General features: G+C 47.6%; 1 protein-coding gene and 1 long non-coding RNA gene across 11 annotated transcripts in view; both read right to left on the bottom strand.

Moving 5' to 3' along the window:
- Positions 1 to 21,285, bottom strand: part of LOC119174109 (uncharacterized) — a 155,584-nt gene that overhangs the window by 20,568 nt on the left and 113,731 nt on the right. For all 10 annotated transcript variants that reach the window (XM_075896206.1, XM_075896207.1, XM_075896204.1 and 7 more), the window contains 2 exons: positions 15,703 to 15,783; positions 8,220 to 8,261 (listed from right to left, as the gene is read on the bottom strand). In XM_075896206.1, coding sequence (XP_075752321.1) covers positions 8,220 to 8,261; positions 15,703 to 15,783 — 123 coding nt within the window. The remainder of the gene's footprint in view (positions 1 to 8,219; positions 8,262 to 15,702; positions 15,784 to 21,285) is intronic.
- On the bottom strand, positions 17,586 to 20,970 carry LOC142818030 (uncharacterized). Its single transcript, XR_012895492.1, has 2 exons — positions 17,915 to 20,970; positions 17,586 to 17,785 (listed from the first exon to the last, which is right to left on the bottom strand). It is a non-coding gene; the product is annotated as an uncharacterized LOC142818030 (long non-coding RNA).

Raw genomic sequence — 21,285 nt, 5'->3', positions numbered from 1 at the left:
GAAGACACGGTTCACTACCTAAAATGCCACCTGACGCCATCCACATCGTGGGACGGCCAAAACCTCCCGCAGACCTTACGAAGCTGCTGCCATGACAGCTGTACGAAGCCCTGCGGAAGGCCGCGTCACTACCAGACCAGCCACTAGCGTCCCACGATGAAGTGCGGGTTTACACCACATACAAAACCTTCACCCTTAGTGTGAAAGAATCCATCCGAGCACAAGCCTACCGTCACATGACGTCAATGCAGATCGCAGTCCAGACCATCGATATTCACGTTTACGCCCCACCCCCCGACGATGCATTTCTCGGCATTATGTTCAACGCCTATGACAGCTTTAGTGACGCAAAAATCTTGAAGGACTTGCAAGAGATCAACCCCACTATGCCTGTCGTGGGTGGCCGTCGCATGGGACGGACCAACCACGTGCTCGTCACCATGCTTGGAGATTGTTTGACACGATAGATCTTCTATCGCGGCACCTACATTCGCCTCCACACCTTTTACCTAAGAGTAGAAGCATGATTTAACTGCCGCAAAATTTGTCATCGAACTGTCGTTTGCCCTCTTCCAAAACGCAACCTCTGTGCACGTTGAGGCAAGGAACACCCGCCGATCCCTCAGGGCACCCAACCGACATGCCCTGCCCACTGCATCGTTTGTAAGGGCAGTCACGCAACGAACAGTTCGAACTGCAAATACCGTTTCGTTAAGAAGCCTACCCCGTCCGGCCACGCACCGGCGCAAGCGCCCGACGAAGAGACACAACCGCTGCAGCCATCAATCCTTCGCACCGATCACTCACCGTCCCAAGAGAAATCGTACCCGCCTCTCGGCCAGCCGCAGCAGCAGCAACAAACCGACTGTTCCGGATCCCGCAACCGTGGCCGGTCCCGGTCGAGGTCCCGGTCTAATCTCCGGTTCAAGTCCAAGTTCAAGTCATGATCCAAGTCACAGTCCAAGTGACGGTCGAAGTCACGGTTCAAGTCACGGTCCAAGTCACAGTTCAAGTCCCGATCGCGGTCCCATTCTGCAAGCTACCTCAACTGGTCCTCATCGCCTCTCCCCTTCTCCCCTGCTTCGTCCCAGGGATTGTCACAGTCATCATCTATGCCTTGTTACAAGAAGCTTGCCTGGGCTCAAGGACCCCCAGCGTCGACCAAAGCATCACCGATGTCGTCGCAGGATCCACGGGTAAGTTGACTACGATCCTCAGCGCGACTCGAAAACCGCTATCTCTCACTTTGCTAACGGTTACGCGGCTTAACAGCTTGATACGCATGCTTCCCCCATGCACATTCATGCTCGTTCACAACAGCCTCACAGCTGTACAGCACGAATGGGAAGCAACGGGAATTCAGCATATGATCGTGGAGATTCTACCACGCAAACGCACAGGCAAGTCGCTCTTCGTCCTCATTGTGTACAGTTCACCTCGTGAGAAAGCGGCAGACTTCTCTCGCGTCTTCACTGAGACGATCGCTCTCGTCGGATACGCGCAGCTGCTCTTGCTCAGTGACTTTACGCACGGCATCCCAATTGGGACTACACGCACACGGATCCGAAAGGAAGAAAGCTTAGGTCATTAATACAAGACCTTCACCTTACCCTACTCAACGATCCGCAGCAGCCGCCCACACGCATAGGCAACAGTGTGTGCCATGACACATCGCCGGACCTAACACTGTGCAAGAACGTCACGCGTGCTACTTGGGACAACAAGCGCCTTTTAGTGGCCAGTGACCACAACGTCCTCGCGATAACAATTCAAACGCGCCTGAGCAAGAAGCCAAAACCCACAGTTCGCATTACCGATTGGCCGAAATTCTGCCGCTGCGTGAAGAACAAGCCTTCGACATCATTATGGACATGAATGAATGGATCACTTTCTTGCGAGAGCACGTGCAAGTCACAACCCGTGAAGTGGAGACTACCACCGACTTACCCACAACCGACTTTCGCCTTCTCCACATGTGGGACGCACACGCTGGTCTCATGCACAGATGGCACCGGCAGCATCACAACAAGAAATTACGCCACCGCATCGAACCGCTAGCACGCGAAATTCAGAACCACAGCCTCGCCCTTGCGAGACAGCAGTGGGGTCAGCTGTGTGACGGTCTCAACGGGCAGATAAGCTCCAAGAGAACGTGGCACCTTCTACGACAATTGCTCGATCCCTGTGCGTCCAAGTCGTTTGTGCAAAAACAGCTTCACCAGCTGCTACATCGTTACCCTGCACGGACGCCGAGCTGCTCGAAGAGTTGGCTCGTCGTTACGTGAACCTCGCCCAGCCGAACGCACCGCCAGAGCACTTTCCTTCATACAGTGGAAAACCAAATTCCGACTGGACGAAGATATTACGGAGGCCGAAATCTACGCTGCAATGCTCAAACTTCGCACAATGTCGGTGGCTGGTCCTGATGGCGTAAGCAACACGTCCCTCCGAAATCTCGACATTAAATCGGCAGCTGCGCTCATGCGGTACGCTAACGAGTGCTCGCGCTCGACACACACACCAAGATATTGGAGACATGCGAGGATCGTATTTATCCCCAAACCAGGCAAGAAGATGGACATCGGCAACCTACGCCCCATATCACTCACATCTTGCATTGGCAAGCTAATAGAACACGTTGTCCTTAAGAAAGACCTACGCTGAAGAAAATGACCGTCTCCCTCCCACGATACTCAGCTTTCGCGCAAACCTATCGACGCAAGACGCGCTAGTGCAAATACGCCGCGACCTCCTTCGTACCCCGCCGAAGGCCGGCACTCACGCCGTGCTCACACTAGATCTTCATCAGACATTCGACTCTGTGCGACACGAAGCCATCGCCTCAAACCTTGCCGCTATTGACCCAGGTAAAAGTACGTATAACTACTTATGTGACTTCCTTTTGAACCATACCGTTGAAATATCGTTAGCCGGTGGCTCCGCCTCTAAACACCTTACACTCGGAGACAGAGGCACCCCTGAAGGAGCGGTTTTGTCTCCATTTTTATTTAACCTTGCTATTCGCACGGCGCCTTTTTCACTCGATGGCATCCAGGGCCTTCGTCATATGATCTATGCAGACGACGCCATGCTGTGGACGACTACGGGTTCAGACGGCGAGATAGAGGAGACCCTCTAACGTGAGGCCGACGCCGTCGTTAGCCACGCGACGCAGGCAGGGCTCACGTGCTTGGAAAGCAAGTCGGAGCTCTTGCTGTTTCGTCCTCCCGACCGCCGTCGGAACAAGTACCCTCCCCGACCGGCCATCCAAATCTATGTCAACGGTGTAGCTGTACCACAAGTTCACCACATGCGCATTTTAGGACTATTCATTCAATCAAATAAACGGAACATCATCGCCCTGGAACGCCTCACCGTTGCCGTCACTCAAATTACTCGCCTCATTGCTCGCATGTCCGCTCGAAAGCAAGGCATGATAGAAAGAGAGCTACTACAGCTTATCCATGCCTTCGTCATATGTTTCTCACATACGCACTACCATATCTGCGCCTACTGGAATGCGAGAGGGACAGGCTGGACCAACTTATATGCAAAGTGTACAAGACGGCTCTTGGACTCATTCGCAAGACCTCTACGTCACATCTCCTCAGCCTCGGCATCGACAACACTGTCGACAAAGCGATCGAAGCGCATCGCATAGCACAGATTTAGAGGCTTCGCGGTAGCAAGACTGGCCGCTGGATACTCGCTCGCATAGGACTCACCGCCTCGCCATCGGGCGCAGACCCGGTCCCTATACCTCCGACTTTACATCGTCGTTTTTTCATCAAACCACTGCTGAAAAGCATGCTCGCAAGACACCACGAGGGTAGACGGCGAGCACGAGCCCAAGAATTACACGACGACTACGCCTCGCAGCCGATGTGGCCTACCTGGACGTGGCCTGCTACCCATCTCAACCAAGCGCGTACGCACTTAGCGTAATAACTACTCGCACCTCCCTCAACACCGACTCAATCTTGCGAGCAGCAGGCTCTGTCCGTGCCTTCCACCCCGCCGAAGCCGAGAAAGTGGCCATAGCTTTCGTGGGGTCCTCCAGGTTGACTACGATCCTCAGCGCGACTCGAAAACCGCTATCTCTCATTTTGCTAGCGGTACCGTAGCTCCGTGTATCTTACGGCTCCTTGAGTTCCTCGCCTATCTCGAAGACGAGGATCCGCCCCCATATCTCTTATCTAGGTCCCAGCGCACGCAGGGAACCCGGGAAACGAGGCCGCCCACTGACAAGCTTGAGAATTCGTCAACCAAGCGGTGGGCCCCGCCACGAAGCAAGAGAACTATGGCAAGCCCCTCATATCCTATCACGAAATTGCTCAGCACTATCGCCTCGCACGTCGAACGAAACCAACGCTGCATTCCAGACTCACGAAACCACTAGAAATCACGTGGCACCACCTCCACAAGAATTCCTTCCCGTGGCCACGGGTATATGCACACATTTATCAATCTGTCCAGTCCGCATTGCTCAAAATGTGGCTCCGTCGCTTCCCTCTCTCATATACAATGGGACTGCAGCGAGGATCCACCCCCACCTGATCTCATGACCACTCCCTCGTCGAAGGCATGGGAAAGAGTACCCCGAGATACGAGCCTAGAAGTACAGCTCCGGGCAATACAGCGAGCTGAGGTGGTGGCGGCCAGGCACGGCCTGATCGCCATTCCTCTGCGAATTTTCTTCCATGCGGAGCATGTTACACTAGGGGCTAGTCATGAGCCGTTGCCGTCCACAGCGTCCCCTTCTCCTCCGCCAGCCATCTGTGCATCCCTTCCTCCTCTCAACACAGCGCGCGCTGTGCTCGCTTCTCCCCTCCGCGCGCCGCGCGACCTTTAGTTTTAGGTGCGCCAGCTGTATGCTAACTCCGCATGCGCAAGCTGGGGCCGGCGCTCGCTATAAATAACCGAATGTCGGGGCACGCCGCCCTTCATCGGTTTGTTTGTGCGGTCGCTCCACGTCCGATGTTGTTGGTGAAAATGTATGCTAACGAATCCGCAAACACACTTACTGACGTCCCTTCCAATAGCGTCAGCCAATGTGTTGGCGGAACCGCATGCAATTGCGAAGACACTTCGTCCGTAGACAAGGCCGCGCTGAGAAGAGTGTTCACTCATAACACACACGCATGTCACAAATTATAAACCACATTTACCGCCGTTCAACATATATGCTCCGCATGCTAACCAGTGTTCCCATTCGGGAAATTGCGTTCATTTTTTTTCATATAAATAAATTTGTTTCTCTCTCTGTCTCTCAGACGAGACCACCGAGCTATGATTTGTGGCTCTATTGAGCCCAACCACAGAGCACTGTTGATGTGTCACTCTAAGAAACCAGCCTTCATTTATTTGTTCATCTAGGTATACCATTGGGCAAACTTTTGAAATGAAAAAAAAACAAAGAACGGCTAGCATATTGAATATTGTATTGATTGTGTTCCTTGAAAGATTGTAAGCAGCTGATTTCATTGCGGCACCTGGCGAAGCACATCGCAAGCACTCGCTAGTTTCTACGTGGCTTCTAGATTCCGCTTTGGGACTACGACCAAACACGAGGTAAACTCAAGGGATGCATCAGAGAAAACGAATGCCGAGGTGAAAGTGCCACTATACCTATAGCTCATCTCAGAAGTTGCTTTCAGCACTGTTAAGACTGCAACATTTAGTTTCTTACAATATTTAACAAGCAAATCTCTGGCGCAGTGACTGTTCTGTCACTCTAAAATATGGATTTCCTTAATTTTCGTGCTTGCCGCTTGGAACGCACTTGTGGCTTCGTTTATTTTTGTTTTTGCGTTTCGTACATATAAAAGAATGAATCGTTGTGAAGCTGCTGCGATTATTTGAATTGGTGAGCATAAAAGGGGTAAGATTAAAAAGTGGAACTGCTGAACATTTGCTGCACTTCGTCTTGCAACACTGCGCATGAGCCTAAATGGAGCCGAAAGAGCGAAGTTTAGACAAATCCACGTACTACCCAGCAGTCTCATGCTGACTCAAGTGGTATGCATTGCAGCCTACATAGACACTCGCTCTAGAGTTTTCTCTAGGGTGCCTTCAGGAAACTCTATGGGCTATAGGGCTCTTCAGCCAATAGGAAAGTAGCCCCTCCTCATGTATTCATCCACGTCGCGTCTTCTGCTCGGCACCTCCCTGTCATCTGCTTGCACGTGTAGTGCGAGCTGAGTGAAAACAGATGGCATCTCAGAGAAAAAAAATGGCTGCACCCATCGAATTTATTCATTCGTCATCGCGCATGGTGGGACTGATTAGTTAATAGTTGACACTTGTATTTGGTTTAAATTATTGTGCTGATGCTTTCACAGAAATGTATTAGTGACGATATTGTGCTAATTGCAAGAACAATTGTCCAAGGCTCTGCGCGTTAGGCTCAGCAGACATGGCTAAACAAACATTTCAACCCGGGAATAACAGCAAAACGTACCTGATACTTCGTTTTTGCCGTAAAATGGCTGAAAACGATTTCTCATTTCAATATTTATTTGCTGCTGCCAGCGCAATTGACGAATAAAACGCGCCGAGCCCTCACGTCGAATTTTAACAATAGTGATGAGCGGTTACTGATTCAGCAATTGACGACGTACAGCATCAATGCGAAGAATAAACGTATCACGCACCGATATGTCGTAACAAGTGCCAAATGAGCGCATATGTCTAAACTCTTCCGCTTCGGAGGTAATTACACGTGGAACTGTGTTTTGCTTCGCAAGCGTGTGGCTTGCTTAAACCCTGTAGCCTCGCTGTGCTGGCTGATGGCGGTGAGATGGGGTATAAATTCATTGAGAGTCACCTGCATTGTCTTTTTCTTAGCGAGCAGACGCCCTTAAATTTGTCAGACTTTAAGAAGAAACGAGTGGCGCAAGTGATGGGCTGCAGGTAATTTGTAATTTCTCATGTTTCAAGCGTTTAATGAAGATTTAGTCTACTGGTGCTTCAGCGCCTTTTTCGTTTTCCGTTGTGCTTATAGCGTGTTTATGGTAGCAGAGGTGTTTAGATATTCGTGGCAGAAACAACTTTTAATCCCATTTCGGATGCGAGAGCAATGACATAATTTCTTATCTGTTATAAAAGCACGCATCACAACGCCTCATTTTTATGAGCATTATTAATAGAAAATGCCGGAGAGCACTGATTTATTTTATCTCACACCTTCAAACCATGCTGAACCTTTAATGAAGTTGCAATACAGTGATATTTTTGAAACATTCCACAGATTTATACACATATTTCTATGAATAAAGTGGCATTGTTGTTGGTTTGGTTCGCCTTTGATTAGAAAATACTACTTACTTACACAAGGAAAAGTGCAAACTTAAAATTCAAGGTCGCGTTTTTGTTGTGAACACATTATTATTGAGAACGAAAAGATTTGATTGATTTATTTGGAGGTTTAACATCCCTAAACTACGCTTCGATTATGAAAGACGCCGTAGTACAGGGCTCCCGAAATTTCAACCACCTGGGGTTTCTTAACATGCACCCAAATCTGAGTGCACGGGCCTAGAGCGTTTCCCTCTCAATCGAAAATGCAGCCGCCGCAGCTGGGATTCGATCCCGCGACCTGCGGGTCAGCATCCGAGTACCTTAGCCACTAGACCTCCGCGGCGGGGCAAGAGAACGAACTGACACTGTAGTCAACGAAAGTATAGGGGTAGTTATTGTCACCTACTTCATTAACGAAGGAGACAACGAAAGCCAGAATGCAATTATGTTTGCTGCCAGACAACAACTGAAATTGAAAAAAAAGATATATACTAAATATATTTCAGCATTTCTAACACGCAAGAAAAAAACATCGCGTCTCCAAATTTCAGGAAGAACAAACCATTACTACGAAAAGACATATATTTGGCGGGACATTTCAGGAAGTATGAAAGAAAAGATTTGCTAGTTTTGAGACGTGGTGCTGGCGTATATTCTAGAGATGAACTCCAAAAACAAGTGTGTTCGTCCAAAGAATGATCAATCCCAAAAGTTCTTTCAAAACAAATCATGACAGCGCATGCATAGTTTGATGGTCTGATGGAGGCCAATCAAGCAATGAATGAATGAGCTTAAAGAACATTTCATTAGCTATAAATATGCTGAAAGCGTCACCAGGAGTGGCAAGTGACTAAGTGCCAGTCAACGACAGAAATAATCACCACTGCTGCTATGTAGCGACAAAGATGAACACGACTTACTTGTGGTAGGTAGCGTTCCAGAACTCAGTGCACTGGCTGGTACTGAAAAAAAGAGACGCTGTGAATAATCACGCATATAGTAGAACAGACTTTTAAATGGTTCATGTAGAAAGAAAAGCGCTGACGCGTATTGCTGTCATCATGTATTAGGATAATCATCCAGCTGAAAAAACAAGCAGGCTGATATACGTTGGTTGCGAAAATCACATGCGAAAATTTTGAATGTGCCGTAAAGTAAAGGATATGAGGAAGCATGAGCACTACATTAATGGCGAAGGGAGATGGCAATCTGAAGTAGATAATTGAAGTGTTGGGTAGCGGGGCAAAGATTTGACGCAACATATTTTCAAAGCAAACAATGTACAGCACATTAGTCGAGTTCGTGCTCCCGCAGACGTGTTGGTGGGATATTTTATACAGTCATACCCCTTTATAAAAGACACTGATATAAGAAACAAATGTGTGTGAGAGCCTTTAGAATGGCGCCAGTAAAATACGGGAGATAGGAAAATACATACGAGATGCCCTGCTTATAAGAGACATCTCATATAAAAGACAAGAATTGCTGCCTTGAGCATGCCTCTAATAAAGAGGTTTTACTGTATTTCACTTGTCCAAATAAGACTGAGAATAAACAGGTGCTATGTGAATGATTGTTTAACGTACTGGAAGCATTGCATTGTAGGTATACCTTGAGTGTCTAGAGCAGGGCAATATTTACAGGCCACTGACTCACAAAGAGTTAAGCGATGATCTCGTCCCCTTCCTTTGTTTATACACACGCTCTTGGCGCTGTGCATATCGACATGTAAATCTCTTGATGAACTGCAGTTAATTTCACAAAACTAGGTGAGAACGCGGTGCCAAGAATAAAAATAGGCAAATAGGAAAACAAGTATAATCTGCATACAACTGGCTCTTGCCAGCATTTTTCCACATGCAATCCAGTAATAAGGGACCATGTGTCATTAGTTCTTCTTTACACTGGTGTGAACTGAAACTGAAAGACGAAAATTGTATGATCTGTTAACACTCAAACAGTGTACCTCTGTCTAAGGAGTCGTAAGATCTATTACACAAGGAAATTGTAGAAAGTATGCAGAGCTCTGTGTTTAAGGATGCGATGTGATGCCACGCGTTATCACAGCAGCCGTATGAAAACATTCATTGAGGCCTGTTATAAGTAGCGCTCGTTGCAGAGTTCTGGTTACTGAAAAATAAGAAAGTAAAACAAGAAGCAGAAAATGCGTAAAAAATATTTTTGTTACTTTAAGTGTCATTGACCCGAATTATTTTTGCTATAGAATTTCTATGGTTGTGTCGGATACTATGTTCACAAAAACAGTATCATACAACTATAGGCTCAAATGGCAGAAAGCAAGGTTAGTTCTCACTTGCTCGTATAGGTTGGCTTTATGCCGCATATTAAGTAAAGAAACATGTGCGTGAAAATGTGTTCAGCTTTGTTCAGCTAGTTTGCTGCATTTTTTCATTATATTGCATGCTGGAAATCTTCCTCTGGATCATTTTTAAATACCGGTTATCGTATTGCTTACCTCAACTTTTGCTATGTCTATGTTTTTACCTGTTTGTAACATAATGACCTTCGGGTAGATATATCCTTACTTCCATAGCTTTCGAGTATAACGAAAGTAGCACACCTCAGCCAAAGTTCCTTCTTTTACACTTTTTCTGTGTTGCCTCGCACAAAGCAAAGCTGCTGCGAATGCCTCAGAGGAAGGTATTTTCCGCTAAGATCGGCAGTATAAAAAGTTATCAGGCACCTTTTGGACAAACATTTACACGTGCCACCTACTCTATCACACTGAAGACAGTGTGTCCAGACGAAACCAACGTAAGTAAACGTCGTGAAATCGCCGAGTCAGATTGCACCTCGCATACGCCAATATCCTTGTTTCCGCTCGTAGCATCATCCGCTTGAGCAGATATTCACACAAGACCGAAGAAACGTGTCTTAGCCTTTCCGAGGGATGAATACCGCATGTGAGGGCTCTTCACTGATCTGCCTCGAGGAATGGCGTTGCGAAAGAACCAACTCACTGCAACTGGCGTTTAGCCGGACTCCAATATCGTCAGTGTGTGCTACGGGAACGCCGCGCGACGGAGGCGGCGACGGATCACACTTTTATGTGCTAGCTTTGACGTCTAGGCCAGGCTAACGGCAACAACAATGGGCCCTTGTGCACTTCGAGCATCATTACGTAAGGGTGTATGGGTGCAATGAGCATTCCTTTGAACTGGCGGAAATCTGACAGTCGTTAAGCTCTGTAATGATTTGAGCCTTTCCTGCCTGAACTAAACACTTATCTTCCTGAAAAAAAAATTAACATCAAAGGGTAACTTCTTAGGTTCGCGGTGTAAGGTAACTCTGGTTTCTGTGTTATTTTGAGCTTGTCCTTTCTGCTTTCCCGTCACGGATCCGTATACTGTTTTTTTTTCTGTATAATTTACTAGATTTGAAGCAGCTCTTTGAGAAGCCTCTGTAACGTTGTCCCTCCGTATGAACACGCCGCAACGTGCTCCCCTCAACGCAGGTGTTTAAGCGGTGCCACGTTGGTCATGCCACAGCTGTGAGTGTACGTCACGGTCTCCTCGCAGTCCACGTTGTCGTCATTTTGATCCTCATGTGCCACGCACTCACAGCAGCACCCGCAGCAGGCACCTTGTCCGTTCGCTCGCAACACCTTCCGCTACCACGGCTCGCTCCGCTACCGCAACCGCCGCTTGCGAATCTTCCAGCGCTCATCGCAGCACGTACGTTGGCACTGTTCAACCCGTGACGCCACCCATGCGCCAGCTGCTGCTTCGCATGTCATTTTAGAAATATGGTGTGAATTTTATTGAACTTTATGATGAACGCGGACCTGTTCATCTTTCAAGCACTGTCTCTAAAACAGAAGCCTTCATGCAACTTATTGTTCAAAGATACCTAAAGGCGCAGATCTTCATATCCAGTTAAAACACGCTTGTCGTTTTTCTCGCTTTCTCACCGCAAGTTCATTAGCCCCCTTCTCAAAATCTCGCTTTAGTCTTATATGCGTAACGAGGCAACCCAAACATTATTTAAAACCTCACAACGCTTCCTTCTGAATTGTCGAAGAATGCTTCCCTCTTCAAGTTCTAATTTTTTTTCCACCTCTTGCTACTGTCTATTATACGAGGTATAATTTTTTATTCCCTGCTATGCAATGAATCTGCTCTGTGAATCTGGCATGGAACTTAGAGGAGTACTGACACTGCTTTTCGAAGTTGCATTTATACTGATATACATAAGTTTATGCAGAAAGAAGAATAACTGATTCTGGAGGTGAGGAAGTTGTATTTTATTCTGAAACAAAGTCATTTTTGTCGCGTGGCATATCTTCAGAAATGGACACTGAGTGACTTCACGCCGTAATATGGCTAGTGGTGAGGTATAAAAACATACAAAATGGCCACTCTCACGTGACTTTCTCGATCGTCTGCTCTTGTCATGTGGTCGCCGTATTTCAGTGACCTCGTGAAGCGAGCGAACGAAATAGTGCGTGATATCGTCGTGCGTACACACGAATGCTCACCACTGTTTCCGACGCTCAAGCATTTCTGCATGGCGTTATCGCAGTCAGGTTTGCTTTCACTATGGCGCTTGTCAAAATGCGAAATGGTGCACAGGATCGAAAATTATCACATCTCATACTCTGCCCAAACAGTTGTTGCAGTAAGAGTGCTGAGACAAAATTTCCTCTAGCGTTGATTGCGCACAATGGAGCAGCCATGTAATTGTGACTCAAGCGTCCTTATCTCTGATCATCGAAATCATCATTTCTCTCCTCCGCAATGGACCTCTCAGGTAACTCTCACCGAGAGGTCAATGTGCGGGCTAGTGGAGAACGGGCTGACGATCTTGGCTTGGCAAGACGCGGCAGCCGCGCCACTCCGCTATGGCTGCTGCCGTCTAATCAATTAGTGAGGAGAACACGGCCAAGTCTGCCGCCGTCACGTCTTTCTCTCTCTCAGCAAAGTGACGATATCTCGCAGGAGAATGTGACCAGACGTTTACGCTGTCTAGTGTCACCGTGGTAAAGTAGGAAGCGATGACTGGATGTAATAAAAAAGTTGTGATCAGTTTTTCAGAGCACACTCAAGCTTGCTAGCACATACGTATGTCATTGAGGGCGTAGTCCTGCATTAGGTGCAGAAAATGAGAATTGAGAAATTTTGGGCTAGTACCGATTGCGGGTCAGTACCACTTTTATGCTTTGCTGCCCGATCGCTTACAGTGCGGGCCGTATGCTGAATGGCAAACTTCCTGTTTCTTTTTTGTTGTCTGTGAACCAGCGTTCTACCAACGCAAACAGCGGACTATTTTATCCAAATTCACTGTCTCTCATATTTTTTCATCTCTCTTTGTACCAAACTGCAATAATTTTAATGTGAGCTTCTCTCGGATCACAGAATGCTCAATCCACATAGCCAATTATAAACTCATTTGAAGTCTCCTCTTGAGCGCTCGATTCGAGACATCTCCCCTCCCCCTCTTTCCTTTGATTCCCGCACTGTCTAGATTTAACACCTGATTTTGAGTACACCACTTAGTTTCTGAATATGGGCGCTGGAAGTACCGCAGCCTTCAACAGATGTCAGGTCACCTCGCACTTATAGCATCCACAACGCTATGCGCATGACTAGTGCGCCATTCCTCTTTCCTATTGCGGTTGCAGCCTTTTCCTTTACATTGCCACATATATTCCTCTCGTTTGCCCAGACTTTCATGTACACGTGTTCTCTAAACGAAGTTGTTTCGTGACAATGTATTCGCACTGCCATAAACTGTCGCGCCGCCTAGCGCAATTCAGGGGCGTACTCTCGAGTATGGTCAGTAGGCAGAGGCTCCCTTGTTGGGCTGTGCTAGCCTCAATGATAACAAGCTGGCAAAAAAAAAAAGAAAACGAACGCTAACCACTTTGCATGTTTCGTGCAACAGTGAATTTGAACCGGACCGTCCCATACATGATAAATCTCATTAATTCTTGCACGACCTGAAGCTTTCGTGAAGAAAAAAATGTGGCAATTCACGCTTTCTATTTTAGCCCGTAGATTATTCATGTCAGCCTCGCGAGATTTTTCGTAGCCATGTATGCAGTAAATGTTATCGTCAGACCTCTGCAGTTCAAACTCACCGTGTTTTACGCACGCAAATCATTCGTCAGAGCTTTTGTAGCGTATGAACGCTGCAACATTCATTGTAATCGGAGTGTCGTGCGAGCTCGTGATTTTTTCTAAAAAAAACATGGACAACGCTGCGCTCCTTTTTTGTGCGTATGCTGATATATGGCAGCACACTGCAAGCAATTTGCTTGTGAGCGGCATTTCAAGTGAAATGTACTCTTACGCCGAGCGGTGGGCCAGACGTCGGGACATGATACCTAAGCATCCGAATTACTAATCACCTTTCACGACATCGCGCAGTACTACAAACTAGAGCAAACCAGATCATTCCCTCACCCGCAACTAAACAAAGCTCTACAAATCACTTGGCGGTGGCTTCAAGTGAACTCATTCTCTATCCGTACAGACACGTATACCCAGCCTTATTCACATCTGCGTGCACCCTTTGCAAGACGCAGACCGCAACCTTGAACCACATCATCTGAGGATGCAGCAAGGGCCCTCCCCCACCAAACCTCCTAGGACAGTCACCTTCCAGTGAGGCCTGGGAGAGAATCCTCACGACTACAAGCCTGAACAGCCAGCTCCGGGCCATCAGACGCGCTGACGAGGTGGCGACCTGCCATGGCCTGACAGCCCTCGCAACTTAGGAAACAGTCAGCTGCCTTAATAATGTTGTTTACTACTACTACTTCTTCGCGCCCAGATAAACGGGGTGAGTGACGTGGTGTTGATGCTGTCAATGTCGTTTGGCGTAGGGAATTCCTCAGATTGCTTTCAACAGTGATGTTCAAAGAAACCATTGTGACGATGGGGATTTTTCACTGGACGTAGAAAGTTGTCGAGGCACCGAGAGTGACAGGGAGGATGAACGACCAGCTGCTAACTCACAAGTAGCGAGTTGCACTTGACGTCCCCTCATATTACAAGGTTTTTTCACGCTTGTAAGTCACTTTCTATTAAATGTATAACATCTTTGAGTGAGGTAAGTTTTCCTGTGCATTGCATGTAGCTCAGTTACAGTGGATATTATGAAACGCTGCATGCCACCAACACGCTTGACCAGTGAGGCGAAATGGTTAGAGCGCTGAAACGTGCAGTTACTCTGCAATCCACGGCTCTCTGCTTCTCCTGCACTTCACCGGTACCTTTCGAACGACGTTCTTGCTTGACGAATTGTCGCAATTCTGACGTTGCGAAAAGCATACTTGTGTATTCTTTTCGATATTCTTGTTTCGATCGCTCTGAAAAAATCTGCAACAGATCACGGTTAGTGTCTGAGCGCGACTGTGACACAAGCACTGCTTAATGTGATGCTAAATTCTTATGTTCCGTTCAAGAAGCAACTCCATGCTCTTGGCAGCGCAAAGAATGACGATGGCGTAATATATTTGGAAACCATCACCACGTTAAACAATTGGTCCCGTGCAGCCGCGATGGCGCGCTTCTCGCTAGTGGCCCACTACTGCGGCAAACGAGCCAGGCAGGCTCGATTCCGATGTTCTCGGAGTGCCTTTAGTTCATACGTCAATTCTAGGCCGCGCAATGTTCTGCAGCACGTGAAGGGTTACGCAAGGCATCGTTGATACACGGTCAATCAGCTGACACCACCACCCGTCGCACAGCGACAAAAATGAGGTAGCAAACATTTAGAAGTTCCTGCCGTGTAGCAAAGTATTCTAGTTTGATTTACATATATTTGACGATCAAGAGTTCGGCCGGAGAAAGTGGCAAGGGGCGCACGTCTGTGCATCCTACCTTTTCCTATGCGAATTCGTCGGTTTAACCTCCTCCCTCCTCCATCTTCGATAACACTGCGCAGCACCTCTAGTCCGTGGGCATTGCGAATATCCTTACTGATAGTTCGCACTGCTATGGGCCACTTAGCGGGTGCTATGCATTCTCGTTTGTACGCCGTAACGTGTACAAACTTTCGCAATACTCTCAAGTACACATACAATAGGGAATCTGCGTGGCTTCGCGGAGTGATTGTTCGGCCTACTGCTGCAGTATCTGATGCAACAGACTTGCAACCGAGTGGTCTCCGGCTTCATACTACGAACAGAAAACGCTAAACTGTACCTGCACAGGCATCACAAAAGAAGGGAAGAAAAGACATGAAAGGGACAGCTGTTACTGTTATTCGGGTGAACTGCAACTTTCACTGCTATCCGAAGTACCGTCAAAATTCTGCGTGACAATGTATCACTGTTACAACGTAGTCGCACGCAGCAAGACAGTGGGAAGTCGGTATAGCGTAACATATTTCATTGCCTACAATAACAATTTTTATTTTTGTTTAAGAGACACTTACCGAAAATACGCCTTCTTGTGGTCGTAGGAACTGGCACGAACGGGCGAGCAGTGTTGATGGCATTGAATGACCTTTCGGGAACTGCAAATAAAAATTAAAGGCGGAGAAGGAGCTTATAGAAAATTAGGGGTGGTGACGAAGAAGTGCCAGCGATGAGTCTTGTCGCGTGAAAGACATTGTCTTTGACATATACATTCAACAATAAAGAGGTATTAAGTCACACCAGTGTAGTGTATCAATCTTCAACAACAAGAGCAGCGTAAAACCTACTACCGTAAGCAAAAAGAAAAGGTAAGATACATGTTTAGGCTAAAGAACAGATTTTTTACCATTTGTAAGTATTTCAAGGCAGTTGTAAATAAATATTTATCAATTTTTGTGTCAACGCAGCTGAAACGCTGGCAGAAATATAATCTCTGCTTGAATCGCAACATCACTTTAAACGGGGACTGAACGCCATGTCAGGCTGAAAAACCCAAGAAATACTTACGTGATTACCAATCTTACTAGAACTGTTCTAGTCAAATTAAAGGGATATAAAAAGCATTTCGTATCTCGAACATTCATAAAGTATATGAAAAGTTCCCCGCAAAAGTTTCGGAGATATTTGTCCGGATCTAAATAATTTATAAGTGGTGTTACTGTAAATTGAGCGAAATATTGTTAATAAGTATTGGTTGCCCGAACTTAATATGTATTTCATCTCAGTGTTTTCCTGCAACGCAGTCAGTTCGCCTTTTTTTATTACGTGCTTGAAACACAGTAATAGAACAAATATTGTCTTTGCTGAAGAAATGTCAGCCACCTGAAACCGAAGCGATTGCTTGCAACCTGTCGTCACGCCCCCTTGATGCAGCCGAGCTTCATCTTCAAGTCGGAGCAGGAAACTGCTGCCTGAGTTGCAAATGCGGCCAGCGGCCGCCACTTGGGAGGCGATGGGAACGCTGTTATCGCTGATGTTGTGTTTGAGACAGCCTCGGTGTTTCAGCTTTCTAAGCTTCCTCGACAGTCACTTTGCTTTCATTTATAGCCCCGCCATGGTGGTCTAGTGGCTAAGGTACTCGGCTGCTGACCCGCAGGTCGCGGGTTCGATTCCCGGCTGCGGCGGCTGTATTTCCGATGGAGGCGGAAATGTTGTAGGCCCGTGTGCAGAGATTTGGGCGCACGTTATAAAGAACCCCAGGTGGTCGAAATTTCCGCAGCCCTACACTACGGCGTCTCTCATATGGTGGTTTTGGGACGTTAAACCCCACAAATCAATCATTGCTTTCAATTATATATCTGTAGCACTCAGTATGCATAAATACGGGCATGAATTTTTTTATGTTTTAAAATGGACACCAGGAAATAAATAAACAAGAAGCTCAAACCATAAAGCTCAGGGTTATAGCAGCCGAAATAACATGACAATTCGGATGTTTACAAACAAGTGCAAGATATTATTACGAACGCCGTAGCGAGAAACTTCCAAATGGTTTTTGTCATCTAGGGTCACTTTACACGCACCTATAATCATGAGTGCAGTGATGGTGGGTTTCGTCGCCGTCGAACAGGCAAACTGCTTTCGTCTGAACGCTACCACACTACAATAGGTTCAGCTTTTTATTATTCCCATGAAGTTCAACACTGTTCATTCGCAGCTAAGTGAAAGTGGTGCCACTTGCAAACAGAGGATAAAATACGCAGTTTTACGCGCGCGCTCGCCCGCCGTATAACTCTCAATTTGTTGAACTGTCAGCCGTGTATCAATAATTCTGGCTGCATCTTAACAGGTCAACACAATAAAGACACAATCAATTCTGCAGAAAAGAACACGCAAAATAAGAAGTTAGCCACCTATGTGTAACTGCTTTCACAGTCACGGCAACAGCAAAAGACAAAAGTGAGACATGGAAACCTTTTATTATTCTACATGCACATGAAGTTCCCCATTCTTTTTAAGTGAATTCATGGTGAAGTGTACAAGTCCAGTCGCGTTGCCAAATCTTGTTCACTCCTTGGGGAGCTCCTCCGACGAAAGCGATAGATGACAGACATTGCAGACGCCAGCGCACGCAGCCTTCTGACTGTTGTGTTCCCACGGCTGCACGTACAATATTATAGTAAAAATAGTTAGGCACACGTCACAGAAGATGAGGATGCACGTATATGACAAGTACGTGCACGTTAATATAAAAACAAGCGTTAAAATATGACACACAAATAACTTTACCTTCTCATCTCGCACAGTCCTTCTGAAGCTGCTCTGACAAAAGAGATGGATGACGGGCATCGCAGACGACAGCGCAGTATTCAGCACAGTGTGTGCCCATGGCTACACAATAAGTATGTAAAATAGTGAGTCACACGTGACAGAGGATGAATACAAATGCATATCAGAAATACGTGCAAGGTGAAATGAAAATATATGTGAGATATGACATGGTAATAATTACACCGTGATATCATATATCGTCAAAGACTCCTTTCGATCCCCGTAGCGCAACAGTTTAGGAGCGGCGGCCGCAGTCACAACTCAGCGAACTACCCTGCCGCTAACAAGTCGGTGAGTCCTAAGCGAGCGACGTCGTTCAGCTCGAGCAAGCGAACGCGAGACCAAACGCGGTGCTGCACGCGGAGTGTCTGCCGCCAGCGAACTTCGAACAGGAGAGCGAGCGTACGCTTGGCCCCTGCCACGAACAGCGCCGAGCTGGTTTGGAGCTAGCGCCGAAAAAATTGACGGTAATGCGGCCCTTTTCCACAAACTCGAGCGAGTGTAGCGCGCAAACGAGAGTCCGCCGCTGCGGCCAATGGACGGCGCTGAGCTGCTTGCGACAGACTGGCGGGAAAGCCAACTGTAATGGCGACCAACTTTCAGTGAGTACCGACGCTAGCGAAAGCCCCGCCAGCCCGTGCTGGTGCACTTACAGCGCGCGACATACTACAACCAAGCTCTTTACGAGAACCCGCAACGTGTTTTCGACGACTTCCAGCAAAGCGACGAGGTCTCAGCGCAATATCGTCAGCTAGAAGCTCATCGTGACGGCGAAGACAGGCGAGCCCTCGATGAGCGAGCGTTCGCAAGGCCGACGGCAATGGCGGCCAATTTCCAGGCGGTCGAAAAACACAGGCGACTTGCAGACGCCGAAGCTGACCTTCGCGATGAATTTCGTGCGTGCGATATACAACACGACTCAGCCCGATGCCGGCAAGCGCGATCCGTATCGCACACGCTACAAGTAAAGTAGAATAAAGAATGATAACCTACTTGCCTTAGTATCCAGCGCCGTTTCTGCCCTGAGTCGGGCTAAAGTATATATCCGATAGGCCTGTTCTTCTCGGCCGCCATAATGGCCTTCCGGGCAAGGTTCCTTTTGGCGTTGCATAAATCAGTTGCCAGACTTTGGGGTGTTTGTTGCCAAACTGCTGCTAAATTTGGCTGAAAAATTTTCTTCTGTAGTTGTGGCTTTTTTGAAAGTGCCATCCGTGGTGCATTTCGTGAGTGCATGAGCGGCGCTGGCTGTTTTAATTAACAGAATGATCCGAGCCTAGCAGAAGTCGAGCGTGGTGCTGCCGTGCAATTAGGAGCCCGTTTTAATTACGTTTTAATTAACGGAATGAACCACGCATTACAGTACATCGGATATGCTACAGCTATGTACGCCTGGAAGGCTGCTTTGTCGAACCGCGCTCGACTCCTGCTAGACGCGGTTCATTCCGTTAATTAAAACGGCCTCTTAATTGCACGGCAGCGCCACGCTTGACTAATGCTAGGCGTGGTTCATTCCGTAAATAAAACGGCCAGCGTCGCTCGTTCGCGAAATGCACCGCGGATGTCGCCAAATTCTCACAAAAAAACCACAATTACAAAAACGTTTGCAGTCAAATTTAGCGACATTCCGGCAACACTGACCCTCCCAGCCTGGCAACCACTTATGCAACGCCAAAAGGAACCATGCCACCTTTCAAACTGTTCCTGTCGTGTGTTGGTCGTGACTATCTTGAAGCCAGAGATATACAGCGCGGCGTGGTGACCTGTCGAGGCTTGCTCCAGACTTCATGGCTGCAGCGAAACGCTAAAGCAGCAGCCCACGCTCATCCAGGCACCACACAAGCACCACTGCGTAATTCTTAGATCATCGAATCCAGGCGGCTGTGGTCGAGCATCTCGAGTGCGACGCTACGCTACCGCCGCCGGCAAAATACGGGGAAAGACTGAGCCAACAGAGGAGGAGAAGGACATGTGTTCTGTGGAGAAGAAGGGCTGGTCCCCAAGGCAACGCTTTTCGCGCTGCCTCCAATGCCCGGGCGTTTCATCTCTAGTGGAGAGTAAGTAGTTTCGCGCCACACGCTTACCTCTGTGATTGCTTCTCAATGATCTATCCGTTCAGCATGTGCGCCTATTGGGCTCCGTTACTCTTTTTTCGAGTAATTTTGCCTTAGAGTGTATCATATCGAGCACCTTTTCTCGCACTCGGGGAGCCCTAATAATACAAGGACGGCGTGGACGATCACCTTTGTGGCATCGCAGCGCCGCGTTGCGGCATTTGCGAGCAGCGTATAAAGCTCGACCTTATAGCGGGACGACGTAAGGCGTATTCGGTTGGGATATTTCAAGCGCTTTAGAGTGCTCTGAAAAGCAACCGCGCCTTCAGTTGGTGAAATCCGAGCGCTCGAACTGCCTTTGATTGGTTTTTTCGGAGCGTCACACTCTGACTCAGAGCGCTCCCGACCGCTCTGACTTCGAAGTGAGAGCGTGGCACGATCTGGCTGAGAGGACGGATCACGTGACACAAGCTCTTGGTTGCCGGCAGGTGACAGCGCGAGCGCACATTCTGGAAGGGGCCATCGCCGGTGTTGTTCGTGGCGTGTATTTGCGTGGCGAGTTCGCGTCTACGACGCCGTAAGGACACCATGTCAAAAAGGAGGCGGCTAATGAAGGCAGAGGAAACATCAATGCTGTTGTTACAGCAGCTCACAGACGAATGCCTTGACGCTAGCAGTTCGGATGACGACGACGACGATCGCCAGGTTTATGCTAGCAAGTTCGCCGAGTTGTTCGCCAAGACCATTGTTGTTCCAAAAGTCCAAGAATACGTTAGGAACGTTGTCGACAATTATTCCAATAAACAGGTAAGGTCGGGTCGCATGGAAAACATGACAGCACGTAATGTTATCTCCGTTTACAGTTTCGCACCAACTTCCACCTGGCTCGTTCAGCGTGTTAGGAGCTCATCAAACAGTTTGAGGCATCGGAATTTTACCCGTCCGACAGAAACCATGGCGGTGTGCCCCCCCCCCCCTCAAAAAAAAAAAAAAAACGCCCGAGGAGCACATTTTCCCATTCCTCTGGTGAGCAAGTTACATTTTCTGTCAGCTACATGCCACACGCGTTGCTTCAATCTTCAGTGTACGACATGCCGTGTAGTTTAACTGTCAACATAGATGCCAGGCTTCTGTCAAATTTTCCTTCTCTATTACGATCAGATGTGTCAAAACTCGCCGTGAAAAAGGTTCCTAATCATCCCTTGAGTTAATTATTGGAGGGTTTTTTTCAAGGAGTCATGCTGCTTAGTGCTTCCACTATCTTTTTCAAAAAGTGCA

This window comes from Rhipicephalus microplus, chromosome 5, assembly GCF_043290135.1.
Source record: "Rhipicephalus microplus isolate Deutch F79 chromosome 5, USDA_Rmic, whole genome shotgun sequence".
Taxonomy (NCBI): Eukaryota; Metazoa; Arthropoda; class Arachnida; order Ixodida; family Ixodidae; genus Rhipicephalus; species Rhipicephalus microplus.
This window is presented reverse-complemented; position numbering and strand designations above follow the sequence as displayed.